The 18,668-nt window shown below is 35.1% G+C and overlaps 1 protein-coding gene across 7 annotated transcripts in view; it reads right to left on the reverse strand.

Moving 5' to 3' along the window:
• Window positions 1-18,668, reverse strand: part of LOC149570122 (long chain acyl-CoA synthetase 9, chloroplastic-like) — a 185,467-nt gene that overhangs the window by 109,836 nt on the left and 56,963 nt on the right. For all 7 annotated transcript variants that reach the window (XM_089822782.1, XM_089822785.1, XM_089822783.1 and 4 more), the window contains one exon: window positions 9,666-9,938. In XM_089822782.1, the coding sequence (XP_089678908.1) occupies window positions 9,666-9,938 (273 nt within the window). The remainder of the gene's footprint in view (window positions 1-9,665; window positions 9,939-18,668) is intronic.

An 18,668-nucleotide genomic window follows, 5' to 3' on the forward strand; every position in this document is an offset into this window, starting at 1 on the left:
TCTTCATCTCCAGCAATATAGACAGAGTTCCTTGAAGAAAAGTGGGTCTGAGAAACTTAAGCCTAGATTCTATGGACCTTAATATATCACCAGTAGGGTAGGAGAAGTTGCTTATGAACTGGATTTGTCGGGCGACAGCCAAATTCACACTTTTTTTCATGTCTCGTGCCTCAAGAAGGCTGTGGGTCAGCAGATTGTACCATCAGTGAGTTTGCCCCTTCTTGATGAAGTGGGTAAGCTTATTTTGGTGCCGAGAGAGGAGGCTACGCAACGAAACCGTTAGGAAATATTTAGTCCGTTGGAAAGACTTATCTTATGAAGATGCCACTTGGGAAGATGAGTCTATAATGCGGCATCCGGCATTGAGATTGCTTGAGGGCAAGCAATCCTGGGAAGGGAGCATTGTCATGTCCCCTTCTTAGCACTAGATAGTTGAGCGCCAATTTAATCTATCTCCACATCCAGATAGATTAAAAACATTATTTAATAGAATGCCTACTAGTCACAACAGGAGTTTAATTTAATTTACTTCAAAACTTTATTAAAGTGAGTGGAATTAAGTCATTTTAATGTTATAAAGTTATTTACTTTATAAAATGACTTTAAGTGACTACAGGACGAAAATGAAGTTTTAATCCCACATTCCTTGCTCCTTGTGTTTTCCCTCACTTCAAGGCTATAAAGGAGAGCTTGCATTGGGATTAACAACACACATGAGGATTTATAAAAATTTCTATTGCGAATCTGGTTGCTTAAATGTGACTGGCTTGAAACTGGAGGATGAAAACCCTCAAGTTTCTAAGTTTCAAGGAAGTTGGACGTCACCCCAGTCTTCCTACATTCAGTGCAAACAAGTTTTGGGCAAAGAATCGGCAAATAAGAAGTTCAGGAAATCGAAAATGAAGGAGGTATGAGTATTTTTTAATAACTAGCAAACTCCAGTTCTGAGTTATTATCTTAGCTACAATTTCACAGGAGGGTGAGTGATTTTCAGTTCACAAATCAAAACTTCAGTACAGATAGTATACAACAAATGAATGCTAAAAACATGGGTGGGCCGCTGTACATTGTGGGAACCCAGTAAAACTTGTCACGGGTTGAGTTTCAGATATATATTTCCAGACTCAGACAGGTAAAGACGTGGTTATGAACAGCTGAAACACGCCATGAATATGTGACTACGTCCATGTAAAATAAGGGGTCTGCGAGCAGGAAGGTAAAATCTTTGTGAGCCGCTGTCAGCAAGCTCTAACGTTGGAACAACATGCAGCAAATACAGGTCAGGTGCAGTGTTTGAGTGGTGGAAACCGTTCAGGCGGAAGTATTATTGCCCAACGTGAGTTACAGGGTCCTTCCATACGTACACAAGTGCGGAAATCAGAGATTAGTCATTATCAAGTGTGGGTGCCAGATTATTTCATTGAGGTTCGAACTACTCTCCATTTCGACATCAGTAAAAAACACGGGTCTGTACATCTTGTTCCACTTAGAATTTCATACTGTCATTTAACTGAGTATTCTGTGTATTAATCTGAGACTTTTCATCTCTAAGTTATCAGCGGTTGTGACTTTCTTATGACTGGAGCCTTGCCAGTTAGAAATCTGGGCAGGTGAATGTTATTTCTTTCATGCATTTGGTGAAATTAATAAGTAGCATTACATACATTCACTGTTGGTAAAGACTTTAAGTGTATGGCAAGTTTTGGTGCAAGATTTTATATTCATTTATAGTGACATCAATACAGTAAGACTACAATAGAACTGTTTGACAAAATACCTCACAGCCGTACAGTCAAGATTTTACCTTAATTTGAGCCTCAGAATATTACAATTGTGCCAGATTATAAATGTCTGATTACTGAATAACAAACATGCATTACTGTGATTTAATAATAGTTATATGTGAATAGACATACCAATAAATAGGCATGACCATTCATTGTAATGTCTTCAAATCAGACCTATATATAACCAGTCCAGATCGGTCTAGAAGGTATCACAAATATCAAAAGTGCATAACCTTTAACTGAGATTCAATCTCCTTCCATATTCAGTCTTACACATAATCATCAGAACTGATCAATAGAGTTTCAGAATTTTTGTAGAAATAATAGTAATCTGCACTCTCATTATAATCTGCAATAAATTTAATCACTTTAATACTTATAATCCCTAGCAAAATGGAGTAGCTGAAAGAAAGAATATGACCATTGTAAATTCTGCTAGAGCTATGTTGTATTATCAAAACTTTATTTTGGGCTGAAGCCTCTGTGACAGTTGTCTACATCCAAAAAAGATGTCCTCGTTCACTCTTAGACAATAAAACCCTTGAAGAAGCATTCACTGGCATCAAACCTGATATATGCCATTTAAAAATCTTTGGGTCTCTTGACTACATTCATGTGCCTAAAGGAAAGAGGTCTAAGTTAGAACCCTCAGGCGGGAAAGGAGTATCTATGGGTTGCATGGAAAAATCTAAAGCCTACAGGATATAAATACCTGGACAAAAGTTAATTGAACTTAGTAGAGATGCCATTTTTGAGGAAAACATTGCTTTCAGGAGATCCAAGAGCTCTCATGAGATAGAGGATCAAGAGTTAAGATTATAGCTATGGTTGGATTGATTTAATCGTAAGATAAAATGTTGATATAATATAATATATATATAATTATTAATATTATATATACATATATATAATATATTATACGTGTTTATCATATAGGGTAAAAGGATACTTATCGCATGTAGTACAGTAAGACATAACACAGATCAGATACTTTATTCATATACGCAATATGCACTCCAATGCTTACAATATGATAATGATGATGATGACGATGATCTAAAGTCCCTTCCGGATAGTGTACATATACTTTCCTGAAGGGGTGACTCAATCGTCATGCGCCCTTTCAGATACAATTCTACCCATCAGCTACAATATAGAATTTACCAATAACATCATCCCCCCCAAAAAGTAAAGTTGTCTCCAGATGACAATTACAAAATTACCGAGACAAATTAACGGAATACATTAACTATGACTAACTATAACAGGATAGATCTTTTTCCTTCACATCACATTCACATTTCTCCTGTGCCTGCACCAAACTAGTCTCCAAAAACATGTTGCATCTATAGCCTCTGCTAACACAATACTGTCTTCCTAGCCAAGCTGACCTTGATAGTCACTAGTGCCACCTTCTTTGCTTCCAACTCTTGGGTACACTGAGCCAAGTGTCGCTCTTATTGCCTCCAACTGTATAGTTAGCTCCTCCTGAGCTCTCTATGCATCCACCAAGATAGCCTCAAGTCCAACCAACACCTACTTTGAGTGCCTCAAAGCGTAGCATCCCTCTCGAAAGGCTTGCTCCAATGCTCTCTCCACCTTTGGCACACAGACACTATGCCTGCAGCAGCTCCACGTCTCATCAACTGGTCACACTTCCCACGACTGATAACTTAAAGCTGAGTTCGTTCCCCGGCAATGACGCCAAATGTTTACTGTACAGGGTAAAAGGATACTTATCACATGTAGTGCAGTAAGATATAACACAGAAAAGATACTTTATTCATATACACAATATGCACTCCAATGCTTACAATATGATTATGATGATGATGATGATGATCCAAAGTCCCTTTTGGACAGTGTAAATATACTTTCCTAAAGGGGCGACTCAACCATCATGCGCCCTTTTGGACACAATTCTACCTGTCGGCTACAATACAAAATTTACCAATAATAATACATATATATTATATTTAATAGATATGTTATATTGTGATTACAATTGGTCACACTTCCCACGACTGATAACTTAAACCTGAGTTCGTTCCCCGGCAATGACGCCAAATGTTTACTGTACAGGGTAAAAGGATACTTATCGCATGTAGTGCAGTAAGATATAACACAGAAAAGATACTTTATTCATATATGCAATATGCACTCCAATGCTTACAATATGATTAAGATGATGATGACGATGATCCAAAGTCCCTTTTGGACAGTGTAAATATACTTTCCTAAAGGGGTGACTCAACCATCACGCGCCCTTTTGGATACAATTCTACCCGTCGGCTATAATACAAAATTTACCAATAACAATACATATATATTATATATAATAGATATGTTATATTGTGATTTATATTGTTAATATATATTAACTAATAATGATTAATCATAGAGACCTGTCTCATACTCTTATATTTATAAGAGATGGGATCTACATTTGGAACATACCTATAACAATGGCAGTATAATTACATTTGCAGAAATCGATCCATGTTACTCAACATGGTATCAGAGCCTAACTACAAATGTAAGATAAGAAATAAGGGATGAAGGAACGAAAAATGATGCACAACAATTAAATTAGAGCATAGAACAGTCTAGAAATAATAGCCAATGAAGAAGGGTATGAATATCAAGATTATGCATTTCACAAGTGAAGCAAAGTTTAGGAATGAAATTGCAAGAACCATCTCTTGCGTACTTCCACAAAAATATCATATCCTTGCTATGGAAGGAAAAGCACGCACGTGCCAGGAAGTTGAAGATTTCTTCAATACTGATACTCATCCCAATGGAAATGGAATCCACATTGCAAGATTATATGAAATGTCGAGCCTCACTAAAACTACTCTCTCCAAGGTTTTCTACAATCTTAGTTTCCAAAATTTTAATGCCAAAGGACTATATGGAATGCCGAGACTCACTTCTAGAGACTCTTCAAAAGTGTAAATTATTGACAAAGAGTTTGCAAGGTCAAAGAGTGTTGTTGGTCTTGGACAATATCCAAACCAAAGAAAGAATAAACATTGTCAATGATTTTCTACAAGGAGACGAGGGTGAAAATAGTGGGATACTCTTGAGCACACGTAGCAATGAATTTCTTAAGGATTTCATTAATTTACAGTCATGCATGAGCATGTTAGGGCTTGGAGAGGAGGCGATAGCCATCTTGTTCATTCAAAGCATTGGGGTCTGACACCTCTTCAAACATCACATAATTATTCTGCAAGCCACTCATTTCAGTGCGGACATTTCATGGTGTGAGCGGGATTGAATCATTGCATTATGGACGGTTATTGTGCTTTCACATATTGATGAATTTGACATCAAAAAAAAAAATTAAAACCTACGCAAACTCACCTTTATTACATTTGCATTCAAAGGGATGGTCCCCAATGACTGTTCACTTCAGACATGTTGGATTGACACATCATTGAGTGCATTGTTTATTATTGTTCCCATTGAGGGAAGAAGACAACATAGGAAGAGCAACTTATTATTTCACAACATGGCACAATAGGAGTTTATCTACGTTTGGAGGATGTCGAGCACCATTGATAAGGCGTAAAATAAAGAAGGCGTCTAATACTACGATGAGTTTATATAAGGAGATCAGGAAGGACACAATCAAGTCAGCAATTTGGGACACATTAAATTTCCCAACATTCAAGCTCCATAGAAGTCGACAACTTATAGATAAATGTATATATGAAGAAGTGACTGACATGAGGTATAGTTATTGTATTAGTCTACAACTAGCATTAAAGTGTGTGGGTCCACAGTCAACATAGCAGTGTGTGGATCCACCTTCCACGAATCCCAAATTGGAAAAGATAGACACAACTACAATCACCTGCGAGGCATGCCTAATAAGGATATAATATCACCACATAAGTTATTATCCACCACCTTCATAGGCCACGTCACTAATGTGACTTTAGAAGGGTCAATCCCATGCCAACATCTTACATTAGTGTATCGAGCATCCATCACCTAAGGAGAGACCTGTCTTATTAGATAGTAAAAGCATGAAAAGGGTTATCGGCAAAAAGACACACTGGCGGAAAAAAGTGTACCAGTCTGCAGTCAACCCTATTGTATGGGTAGATAATAAAAAAGCTGACCATACCATGGAAACACGTGGACCCAGTGCATTAGGTATAAATACCATGTCAAAATGAGATGGCCATCAATATCATCAATGTCCTTTGATGATGAGACCACTAGATAAAATCATTTGCCACATAATCTTATAATAGGTAAGGATGTCGAGCACCATTGATAAGGCATGAAATAAAGAAGGCGTCTAATACTACAATGATTTTATATCAAGGAGATCAGGAAGGACACAATCAAGTCAGCAGTTTGGGACATGTTAAATTTCCCAACATTCAAGCTCTATAGAAGTCAACAACTCATAGATAAATGGATATATGCAGAAGTGACTGACATGAGGTATAGTTATTGTATCAGTCTACAGCTAGCAGTAAAGTGTGTGGGTCCACAGTCAACATAGCAATGTGTGGATCCACCTTCCATGAGTCCCAAATTGGAAAAGATAGACAAAACTCCAATCTCCTGGGAGGCACGCATAATAAGGATATAATATCACCACATAAGTTATTGTCCACCACCTTAATAGCCCACGTCAGTAATGTGACCTTAGAAGGGTCAATCCCACGCCAACATCTTACATCAGTGTATCGAGCATCCATCACCTAAGGAGAGACCCGTCATATTAGACAGTAAAAGCACAAAAAGGGTTATCGATAAACGCTGGGAGAAAACAGTGTACCAGTCTGCAATCAACCCTATTGTATGGGTAGATAATAAAAAAGCTGACCATACCATGGAAACACGTGGACCTAGTGCATTAGGTATAAATACCACGTCAAAATGAGACGGCCATTAATATCATCAATGTCCTTTGATGATGAGACCACTGGATAAAATCATTTGCCACATAATCTTATAATAGGTAAGGAGGGTTGCCACATCGAAAGGGATAATAACAAAGAGTGTACAAAGGGGCGGATATTAAAAGAAAAAAACATTAAACCTACCAAAGGGAAAAGGTTGCGACTAAAGAAGAGAATTAAGCATCGCAATCCATCGGGACTAACAATATATGGTCAAATGTTGACAATCTCCAAGTCATGAGTGATAATATACATTCGGTGGTGGTGAATATTAAGAGGACATCAAAACTCTCTATTACAACCACATAAAGGGGTGAGTCATAGAAGGCGGATAATTAAATAAAGAAAATTAAGGGTAAAGGAATCGTAAGGAAAAGAATGTGAATGTTATTAAAAGGCATTTGATGTCTATAGACCTTCAAGTGCAGATAAGTATTTCTTACCCTTAAGTATTACATTTTATCTACATTGGAATGATCTTATTTATCCTTGAGTACTATGTTAGTCTCTCTCATATTCTTTTATTTCAATACATATTATAAGAGCTATTTGCCTTGATCTTTTCGGCTAAGAATGTTAGTGTAGGAAGAAGGAGATTGAGATTTAGAGGGAGCTTGACATCTCATTAGACACAATCTTGAAAGAAAGGGAGCAGATAGAGAATATGATTCAATCAACCTTCAGTGATTTCGGTCGTATTAATTTAGAGGGAGTAAACCACGTTGTGATGGATTCACCAATGATATAAATTAGGAATACACAAATTGCAAGATGTGCATAATAAACGTTTAATCAAAAGATCAAACAAATACTTTGCATGAACAAAGGAAATTTGAGTTATTGTGAGATGTTAATGAAGCTTTTAAGAGTTGAAAAAAATGGAAGGACATGTTTTTAAGCTTATTGAATGTTTGGACCTTCAATGGATGAAAAGAGCAAGTTGAAGTTTGATGGGATGCAAAAGTGTTCAACGATATAAGAGTGGGAATTTTACATTGTGGGGGAATAATAACCAATGTTCCATTATAAAGACCAAAGTTTCATTCCCACTTGAACCATCTGATGTTCCATGACCCTCATGGGCAGATAACTACTCATATCTTTTACATTTATCTATTCATTTATATCTACAGATGTCCTTGCAAGAAGAGAAGATTGGTACTTTATACATGCTACCAAATATTGTGTAGACTCAATCTTATGATAGTAGCTCCAAAGATGCTGGTGATCAAGAGGCTCTTGAAGAAGATATCCTTGATGATTGAGATTATTTCAGAATAGTTTGACCTTTCACTTTTTGTCAATCTTGATGATTCGGCTTCTATAAGGAATTCAAACATTATGGACAAAAGCATTGCTACCATTATGAGTACAAGACTACATAAGACCAAAAAGAAGGTCCATCGCAGAAAAAGATGGTTTCCTCTTCATGGCATTCTCAAGGTTCCTCAAGGGGGAACCTTGGACATGCACAAAATCACAAGGTTTTAATTTGAGTTCAAGTTTGGCAACAATAAAATTTGAATTAAGTTTGACAGTGAGAAAAACATTGACATTAAATTCACCTTACAAATTTCATTTAAATAATAGTTGAACAAAGTGGCAGATTACTTAGCTAATTGGGCTTTTGAGTATTTGGAGGGATGGAATGTGGATGATTGGTGAGTTCTGTCTCTAGAGTGCTCTATTGTTTTAGAGAGGACATTGGTGGGGAATAGGAGGTGTAGCAGGTTTTTCCATTGCATTTTCTCTTCATGTGGCATTTGGTTGGTTCTTGTCTGCTTCTGTCTAGGCCTGTGGACTTGTGCTTTGTATTGAATCTTCATGCTGAATGCAATTTTACTCCCTTTTCTTTAAGTATATTTATAATACAGATAGCTTACATTTTTCATTTCATTATATTTATTTATGATATTTTAAAGATAGTCCATATATGATTAATTTTATATGTTTTTATATGGATGAACCCAAACAAGCCCAATTCTAAGCTCTTTTTTGACTGAACCTACAAACCAGACCTGTAAACATGAACATAAACCAGTACCAAGACCAATAACTTAGCATTCAACATGATCAGAATCATATGACAACAGATCATTCTACCTCTGATAAATTCAGATTGTTTTTTTAGCTGGCATCTATTAGAGTAGTTCAAACACAAGAATATGAAACTTGGAAAAAACGAACTCAATTACCCCTTTTTAATATATGCATAAGGATTTAAATAGAAAATTTTGAAAACAGTTAAACAGAGCATTATTTAATGATCGATCATTGTCTGTAAACCCTACTTATTTTTATCAGTACTTAATGTTCTTCAAAAAAATTGCATTAAACTTTCCCAAGACAAAATTTTAGGGAAATATAGACAAATCATTTCTGCATGAACAAAATTGAAATGGGATATTGCACTCTTGTTCGTTACACAACATTCGAACATACAATAAATATGACCCAATCATTCATAGTATAAAATATCTCAATGATCTAAATTTCTATTATGTCTTCTTTTCTTCAAACTTGAAAGTTGAAAGTACTTCAATCTAGAGGATATATCATTCCATGGGGCATCATGTTTCATATCTAAAATTTTAGTCAATAAAATAGGAACTGTTATTGGAAACATTAAATACCAGAGGTCCATAAAGCTATACATGTACATCCAGTTCTAAAATTCTTCCTATATTTTGTTTTCTCTTCATAGTTTCTCATTCGTTTAATTTCTTTGAGTAGCAGTAGCGTCTAACTATTATCATGACATAAGGCTCACTTCTACCCTGTGAGAGTCACAAACATATTATGTAACCAATAATAGTGCCATCAACAGGAATTCTGAAAAAAGTTGAAAGTCTCAACTCACTATTATGCACATTGGAATAAACCACAACAAAATGTACAGCAAAAGAAAAAAATTCTTACTAAAATCACAAAGTTCAACAATAAAGCAAACCTTGGGCAACCCTGTACTACCACTTGTATACATTATAACTGCAACATCTGAAGATAAAGGCAAATTTGTATCCATGTGATTCTGCAAACTTAGTCTTTCAACTTCAGAAAATGATATCACTGTCCAGCTGTTGCTGTTTTCAGGAAAATGAATCTCTGATGTAATGGTCTTCTCTTCCATGTAAACAATACGCCTTACAGAACCCACATGCGCACTTATGTCAATCAGCTTTTTTAGCTGCTTGGAATCACAAATTACTGTTGATACTTCTGTCTGTTGTATCATAAGATAACAAAGATCAGATTCTATAGAAATTAATTAGCTCAAAGCAACCAGGAAAAAGAAAAATTTTACGCCAAAAGTGATCATTAACGTTTTTCTCGATAATGAATAAAATTATTCTGGAAGAGTGGCTTTTTTAAAATTTCAGTACTGTGATGTAAAACTTCTGATATAAACTGAATAAAAAATAGATGGGTCAAAGAAATAAAGCTTCATAAATAAAAGGGATGAAATCATGAAATATTGTCATAAAATATTTTGTATTTAAAATAAGCTAGAGCTCTTTAAATGAGCTCAAAATATTTTGTTAAAAAGGGTTGTCGAGCATATTGAACTCTCGCGGGGTGACCTTGTGTCCCCCGGCCCCTTTTTTTATGAATATATAACTTTACATTTATTGTGCAACATTGCACAAAATTAACTAAAGGTCTTCATGATGTATTATCAAGTCTCATTATGAAAGATGAAGACAATATTGCCATTGTTATGGATCACGTTGATCTGAGTTTCATGACCACTTGAACATGCAAGATGAAACATTTAGTATTCCAAGATGAAACACCAAATATCAAATCTTCTCTTGAACAAAGACACCACATATACCAGAGATTTTTAAAAAAATTAAGTCCTGTTAATTCTAACAAGAGGTGACTCCAAGGTTCCTATTCTTGTTGAACAAAACTCAGTTTTAAACTTTTATGATATAAAATTCTCGTAACCATGCAGGGACTTACTGCAATGGCCCCAAGTAAGTTCAATTAGTTATACATAAATGAACCCATGTTTACTATACTTTAATTGAATTATATTATCTTAATTCATGCTATAAAGATAACAACTATAGGTGAATTAGTAACAAGCTATATATGTGAATTGAGAAGACCATGCTATCCTGGATATTATTCTCATTTATGAGAATGTTGAGATGCAATAGGGTGCTTAGATGCTAAACTCAACGGTCTCCCTCAAGGTTTTTATAGATCTGAGCCCTTTCAGCCCTTCTTGGACATGTCCGCAAGGCACTCGTGGTCGATTATCCTTATCCTGTCTTGGGAATGACCAATTGGCTGGGTTTACACAGGCCTCTGCCTTATTGCGTTTCTGCTCTTCTTCTTAGACATAAATAATAACTAGATATGAGTATGTATGTTTACTTAAGAATAGTGCTATGATATTTCTTAAATTTATTATAAAAATAAACAAATTGTTCATACCAGTCACAGAGATGCATAAAGTTCTGACTTTGGTCTGAAGTTCTTCTTTACTTGCTCAATGACAGTGGTTGTGGAGGGATCTGATTGTATTTAATATACAGTTACAAACAATATGTAATTAAATCCATTTCTTATATTTGTTTCATGAACCCAGTTGAATGATGGAACTGCCTTATATATCCTTTATCGTGAATGAAGGATTGTAATTATTGAGATTTGCTTGTTCTTTTAGTCATGTCCTTTTCATTTTAATAATCATTGCCATTAGTAATAATTAGTTATTGCTTGTCTATAATATTTATTATAAAAAAGTAATAACATATTGATTAGATATTTATTAATAATGAATAATCATCAAGATAAGTGTTAATATTTGTGAATCATAATTATTGATTTTATTTTTATCAATTATTTATTTGATATTTAACTTTATTATAATTTAATATTAACTTTCGGATGGCAATATCACAGTCCTACCCTCCACAAAATTGTTTGTCCTCATGCAATCACACGTTTCTCATTAGTTGGTAGTGACATTTTGTAACTTGATAAGTTTACTCTCATAATTTCAGATCATCTTATAATGATGTCAATCCAATTTGGCCAAAATCTAATTTACATAATAATATGTCTCAAATTTATTTTTCTCAAGTTATTCTACATAAACCAAGTAGAATTGCATACTTGAAAATATATGCATGAATATGTGAAGACATGAGGTAGACTCGAAGCATACAAAGTATGACATTGCTAGATATTCTTTTTAGAATGATTCATTTATTCATTGTTTACCCTACATGATGGCAAGATCATTGCTTCGATACAATTTGTAATGTCCCCAAGCATGTTCAACTGGTTATGCATAAACTAATATAAATTATTTTATATTAGTTTTAAATCTTGAACTAATATAAAGTAATTAATAGTATGAATAATAAGCTTTAGTCATATAATAAACTAAGGACAATTTTGGTAGTTCCATGGGAACATCACCTGACTTCTTCAAATTAAATAGAGGCTTCGGACTCGAGAGAAGACAGGAATAGAAATTGAGTATTTGATATAGATGGTCAATGACCAAAATGCAAATCAAACTTCTTTCGTCAGAATTGGTACGTCTGGCCTAGTAGAGATTAACAGTGCGATATTCCTCCATTATATGTACGCAAACAAGAAGGAACATGTCATTAGCATAAACATTGGGAGGGTGGATGAAGTGATAAGAACGGAGTCGCATTGCTAGAACAAATCCGATTGTTATGTTGGTTCGAGGCACATGTTTGGGAACATCCCAGATTGTCGTGTGAATTTGAAGTACATATCCGAAGGTGAATTTTGGATTGAATTTGGTAGCCAGAAGAAAAACACATCTTTCCTTTTGACAGAGCCTTTCTGACCTAGTGGAAACACAGGAAGAACTGAAGGAATCATTAACTCTCATAATATAGTCAGAAGGAAACACGTATACTATGAAGATTCAACACATATAAAAGGGTTCAGATGTGACGGAGAACCTTGCAAATAAGGAAAGTGGTCGAAAGAATTGAAGGGAGCATCGAATGCATGTTCTCATAGTCTTCCGTCAGATTAATTGATTAAGAAAATCATAATTGTTAATGATCATCTCCAGAAGAGTCATCATTGCCACGGAGGGACAAGACACAATTCATATGAACCCCAAGTACTGTTGACAGAATATTATAATTCGTAGTATTGGAGGAGAATAGTAAACCTTTCTCACCGTTTCTTTCCATGAACAGTTTGCCAATTAATTCAGAAATTTGAGGATCGAATGCAGAAGTAATTTCATGTAATCAATACAAATCAATTTGCACTATGAAGTCCGCTGATTGGTGAATGTTCAGAACTGATTACTGTACGTGATTCTATGCAGAGTACTTGTAACTGAAGAATTCTTCTACGTGATTCCAAGTGCAACTACAGAATCTCTCTGTATATGAGTATTAATAATTTCAATACAATAATTGCATTAGAAATCCAGTTATTATTAAATTCCAATGTGTTTTGTAATTATTACACTAAACTGTATTATGAAGAACTGTTACTGATATCTCATCCAAAAGTATAAAGTTAGCACTTAGGAATTTTATAGTGGTATCAGAGCACTCAACCTTGCCAGCATGTGGGTGCAAACACACATATGCCAAAAGGAAATTATAATTTATGTAATACCAAAGGCAGACAAAATAGATTGCTAGAATCCTCAACTTCATCTACACAAGTTGACATTGAAGATAGTCATATAGAGTCAGATGAGGAAATAATTTTGAAAACAATTTGGGAGAAGCGGATGACACTAGGGATCTCATAACTGCATTACTTAGGAGTCAACAAGATATGCAAAATAATGCAAAGCGTATGGCACACTTGATGGCACAATTCATGAACAATAATAGGAACCAAAATCAGAATAATGTAAGGGAAACGGGTGAACACGAGAATCAATTAGTAATTGGACAACCTGAGAGTTCAACTTCAGTAAGACCCTTCATGCCAACTTTTACTCCTAGAAATCCATAGCCTGAAAGAGAACCTACCATTAGTGAACTCCAGGAAGAAATCTATCAGGATTGGGTACAAGCAGGTGATGAATTTAGAGCATCAATAAGAGAATATTTGGAAGTTAGAATGGAACATAAGAATAAGGGGCAAAGGGGGTATAATAATGAATTAAAAAGGAAGACTGGCAAAATGTCCCTTCCTTATTTTGATGGGTCAGGTAAAACTACTGCCAGAGCCTAGGTACAAAAACTTGATACATATTTACAATTAAACCCAATGATGGAGGATGAAGCCATCAAATATGCAGCATGACACTTGGAGGGAATTGCCCATGAATGGTGGCATCGTGGACAGCTTATGTTAGGCTGTAATCAGATTAACACCTATGTTGTTTTCACAGAAAGGCTTATTGATAGGTTTGATTCTAAGGATCCTGAAATCCATCTCAAAGATCTGACTTTGCTTAGACAAATAGGTACAGTAGAACAATATATCTCAGAATTTGAAAAATTAGCAGTACTAGTAACAAAAATCTGAGAGACAGAAAACAGTGATATTTATAGATAGATTATCTGATACTAACAAAGGATGGGTTATGTCCTTAAATCCGCCTTCATTGCAATCAGCCATAAAAAGGATTAGAAAATTGGAACTCCCTTCTAAAGGAAGAATTTATAACAAGGGGTCATCTTTTAAGGCAGATTTTGATAAAAACCCTTCTTCAAACAACACACCATCTAGAAAAAATTAAAAAAGGAAGAATGGGATGAACTCAGAAGAAAAAAATTGTGTTTCAGTTCTAAAGAATCTTGGGTAACAGGTCAGATTTGTTTGGGAAAAGGAAAAATTTATTACATTGAAGTAGTATCTAGATAATGAAGATGACGAAAACATAGATCCAAATCAGGGACAAGATCTTAAAATTACAGAATAGGTTCAGGAAGATCTACCAGGAAAGGATGAAATAGCAACAATGACAGGAACTCCGCATTTTAATATTTTCAGAGTAAGAAGGGTTTTACAAGGGCAAGGAGTCATTGTTATGATAGACAGTGGTGCTACTCATAATTTCATCGATATGACTCTTGTTAAGACACATGGCTTACATACAGTGAAACATGAAGGTTTTGGTGTCTGAGTAGCAGATGGTACTACTTTAGTAAGCATGCATAAGGTTCCAAAATTAAGTATTACTCTTGGCAATTATACAGTAACAAATGATTTTTATGTGGTTGATTTGGCTAACTCTAGCGTTATGTTGGGCATTCAATGGTTGATAAGCTTGGATAAATATTCACAGAATTTCAAACTTCTCGAATTTTCTTTCAAAATAAATGGGAAAAAGGTAATCCTCAGAGGAATAGCCATTTTCCGTTATGGTGATGTAGTATGGTCAGCACAATGCCTTATCTCTACTAAGGTAACAAGTTTTGAGTCTAAACACTATCAAGATGATTTATTGCAGATTTTAGATTCTCATAGTTTGGTTTTCAGTGATATACCTCCAGGAGTTCCTCCACATAGAGGGTTTGAACATACTATTGAGATGGAAGAAGGGGCAAAGCCAGTCATTACAACTCCTTACAAACATCTTAAGGCATTCAAAGATGAAATAGAGAAGGCCATTAAGGAGTTACTAGATATGGAATATATCAAGCCCAGTTCAAGTCCATTTGCCTCTTTAGTAATGCTGGTCAAAAAGAAAGATGAGACTTTTCACATGTGTATAGATTACCGTGACCTCAATAAAAAGACCATTAAAAAAAGGTATCTGATTCCCCACATTGATGAATTGTTCGATGAATTACTTGGTGTTGTATATTTTTTTATAATTCATTTAAGATCCGGATACCATCAGATTAAATTACGGGAAGAGGATATTCATAAGACTGCTTTCCGTTGCCACTATGGTCATTATGAATTTTTAGTCATGTCATTTGGACTAACAAATGCTCTAGCAACATTTCAATCTTGTATGAACCATATCTTTAATAAACAACTAAGGAAGTTTTTGTTAGTTTTTTTTGATATACTGATATATAACAAGACTTGGGAGGATCATCTGCGGCATATTGATGAGATTTTGGGCATTATGGAAACACAGTCTCTTTATGCAAAGGCCTCTAAATGTGAATTTGATATGACAAATTTTATATTTGGATCATATGATCAGTGCTAAAGGTGTGTAGGTACATTAGGAGTAGATTAGAGCCATTTTGGATTGGCCACCTCCACGGAATCTTTTAGATCTATGAGGTTTCTTTGGCCTATGCAGTTATTACAGAAGATTTGTTAGAGAATTTTCACAACTCAGAGCACCACTAACAGATCTTAACAAAAAGGGGGCATTCAGATGGACTACAGAAGCACAATAGGTATTTGACAAACTTAAGGAGGTAATGAGCTCTTGTCCAGTTCTTGCACTCCCAGATTTCAATCAGCCATTTGTTTTAGAATATGACACTTTTGGCAAAGGAATAGGGGCAGTTTTAATACAGAATAAGCACCCTGTAGCTTATGAAAGCAGGAAACTCATTAGTGCCAAAAAATTGTATTCAATATATGATAAGAAAATGTTGGCAATTATGCATACATTGGCTAAATTTCGGCAATATTTAGTTCGTAGTAGATTTGTAGTTAGAATTGATCATAATAGTTTGAAATATTTCTTGAGTCAGAAAGATTTGAATGATAGGCAACAAAAGTGGATTAGTAAAATCCAAGCATATGATTTTGAAATTGAATATGTTAAAGGTAAAAATAATGTGGTCCCTGATGCATTATCTAGAAATCCTGAAATAGATGCTATTTCGGGAGTAACAGCTGATTGGAAATCTTTGCTATCAGTTGAATATTCTAAAAATACATTTTCTTGTGACATTTTGGATGGGAATATTCAGGATGAAGGATACAAGGTTATAAATGAGATCATTTATTATAAAGATAGAATTTTCCTTTTACTTGGATCTAAATTGAAATTGAAGATTATGCAAGCACTTCATGATTTACCTTTGGCAGGACATCCTGGTTATTTTAAGACTTACAGGCAAATCCGTGAACGGTTCACATGGAAAGGACTCAAAACTGATGTCTTACAATACGTGAAGGAATGTATCACATGCCAGCAAAATAATGCCAAGCATTCCTATCTAGCCGGACTACTCTAATCGTGACCCATTCTAGTACAGAAATGGGAAAGTATATCCATGGATTTTATTACTGGATTACCCCATGTGCAAGGTAAAGACTGTATTTTTGTTGTAGTTGATAGACTGAAAAAATTTGCACATTTCTTTGCTATTACCACAGAATTCACAGCCATTCAAGTTGCCGACTTATTTTTCAAGTATTCTGCTTACATGGTTTGCCACAAAATATCATCAGCAACAGGGATAGCAGATTTTTTAGCAGATTAATTGATTAAGAAAATCACAATTGTTAATGATCATCTCCAGAAGAGCCATCGCTGCCAAGGAGGGAGACGACACAGTTCATATGAACCCCAAATACTGTTGACGGAATATTATTATTCGTAGTATTGGAGGAGAATAGTAAACTCTTCTCACCGTTTCTTTCCATGAACAGTTCGCCAGTTAATTCAGAAATCTGAGGATCGAATGTAGAAGGAATTTCATGTAATCAATACAAATCAATTTGCACTATGAAGTCTGTTGATTGGTGAATGTTCAAAATTGATTACTGTACGTGATTCTATGCAAAGTACTTGTAACTGAAGAATTCTTATATGTGATTCTAGGTCCAACTACAAAATCTCTCTATATATGAGTATTAATAATTTCAATACAATAATTGCATTAGAGATCCTATTATTATTAAATTCCTATGTGTTATGTAATTGTTAGACTGAAATGTATTATAAAGAACTATTACTAATATCTCATCCAAAAGTATAAAGTGAGCTCTTAGGAATTTTACAATGTATGTCAGCTCTATCAGCTAATCCAGCATGATCCTCAACTCGAATCCGATCTGCATCTTTGTATCTATCACCTTCTTGGGTTCCATCCTCAACTCAAGATCTATGAGAACCAACAAAAACATCTCGAGCTCTCTCCCTAATCTATTCTCAAGGAAGTGCTATCTGCTGTAGAGTGTTACACAGTTGTTGCAGTATACTTGTCATCTACTGCTATCTAGCTATCAGGTTCCTAAATGTTTGCATAGCCTCTGTGTGAATATCAGTATCTCTAATTCTTGACCTACCTAAACCACTCGAACTACTAATAGACCCAAACTGAATCTCAGGCTCACCTTCCCTAGGTGTAGTGTTACGGCCTCTGCAGGTATAGTTCATACCCAACACAAATCTCCTATCATCTCCCATGATACTGAATGCCAAACCAAGCAAATGCTACCAACTCCTGAACAAATCACTAATCAAATAATTCTAAGCCCAATTCTTGCAGCCTGGTAGGAAACCACTCTAATACCACTCTAATAACCCTAGTTAGCAATATCTTAATCAACTCCAATTTTCTTGACAACTTCAAAAGCTTGGCAGTTTGTCAAACAAATTGTAAGCGTTTGTTGTCCTTTGTTTTTCAAATTAATAACGATTTCTTGAATTGGTATGTTATCTCATTGTGTTTGAGATATAAATGCATTCTAAAGGAAAGCTTGAATGAAATTCTTAAATTAATAATTCAAACTCCACTAAACTGCAAATTTTGTTAATGCTGCAAGTAATGTTGAAATCAAACTCTCTAAATAATTTTCCCAATTGCTCTTCAACTGAATATATATATTCAATAAGTTGCAAGATATTTATTTTAAATACAATAGTTTGCACTAAAAGAGGAACCTGATGAATATTGGATCTATTCTCCAGCTGGGCGGTTAATGATGCACAAAATTTCTCCTTCCAATCCCAACGTGGCCTTATCGTGCATCCAGATATCTCCAACTATGAATTTGCTGGTCTTGAGTAATCAATGTGCCCAACCTTTCTAGGTAGCTAACGCAA

Source organism: Cupressus sempervirens, chromosome 3 (genome assembly GCF_028749045.1).
Source record: "Cupressus sempervirens isolate cs-2001-9-10 chromosome 3, ASM2874904v1, whole genome shotgun sequence".
In the NCBI taxonomy this organism is placed as follows: Eukaryota; Viridiplantae; Streptophyta; class Pinopsida; order Cupressales; family Cupressaceae; genus Cupressus; species Cupressus sempervirens.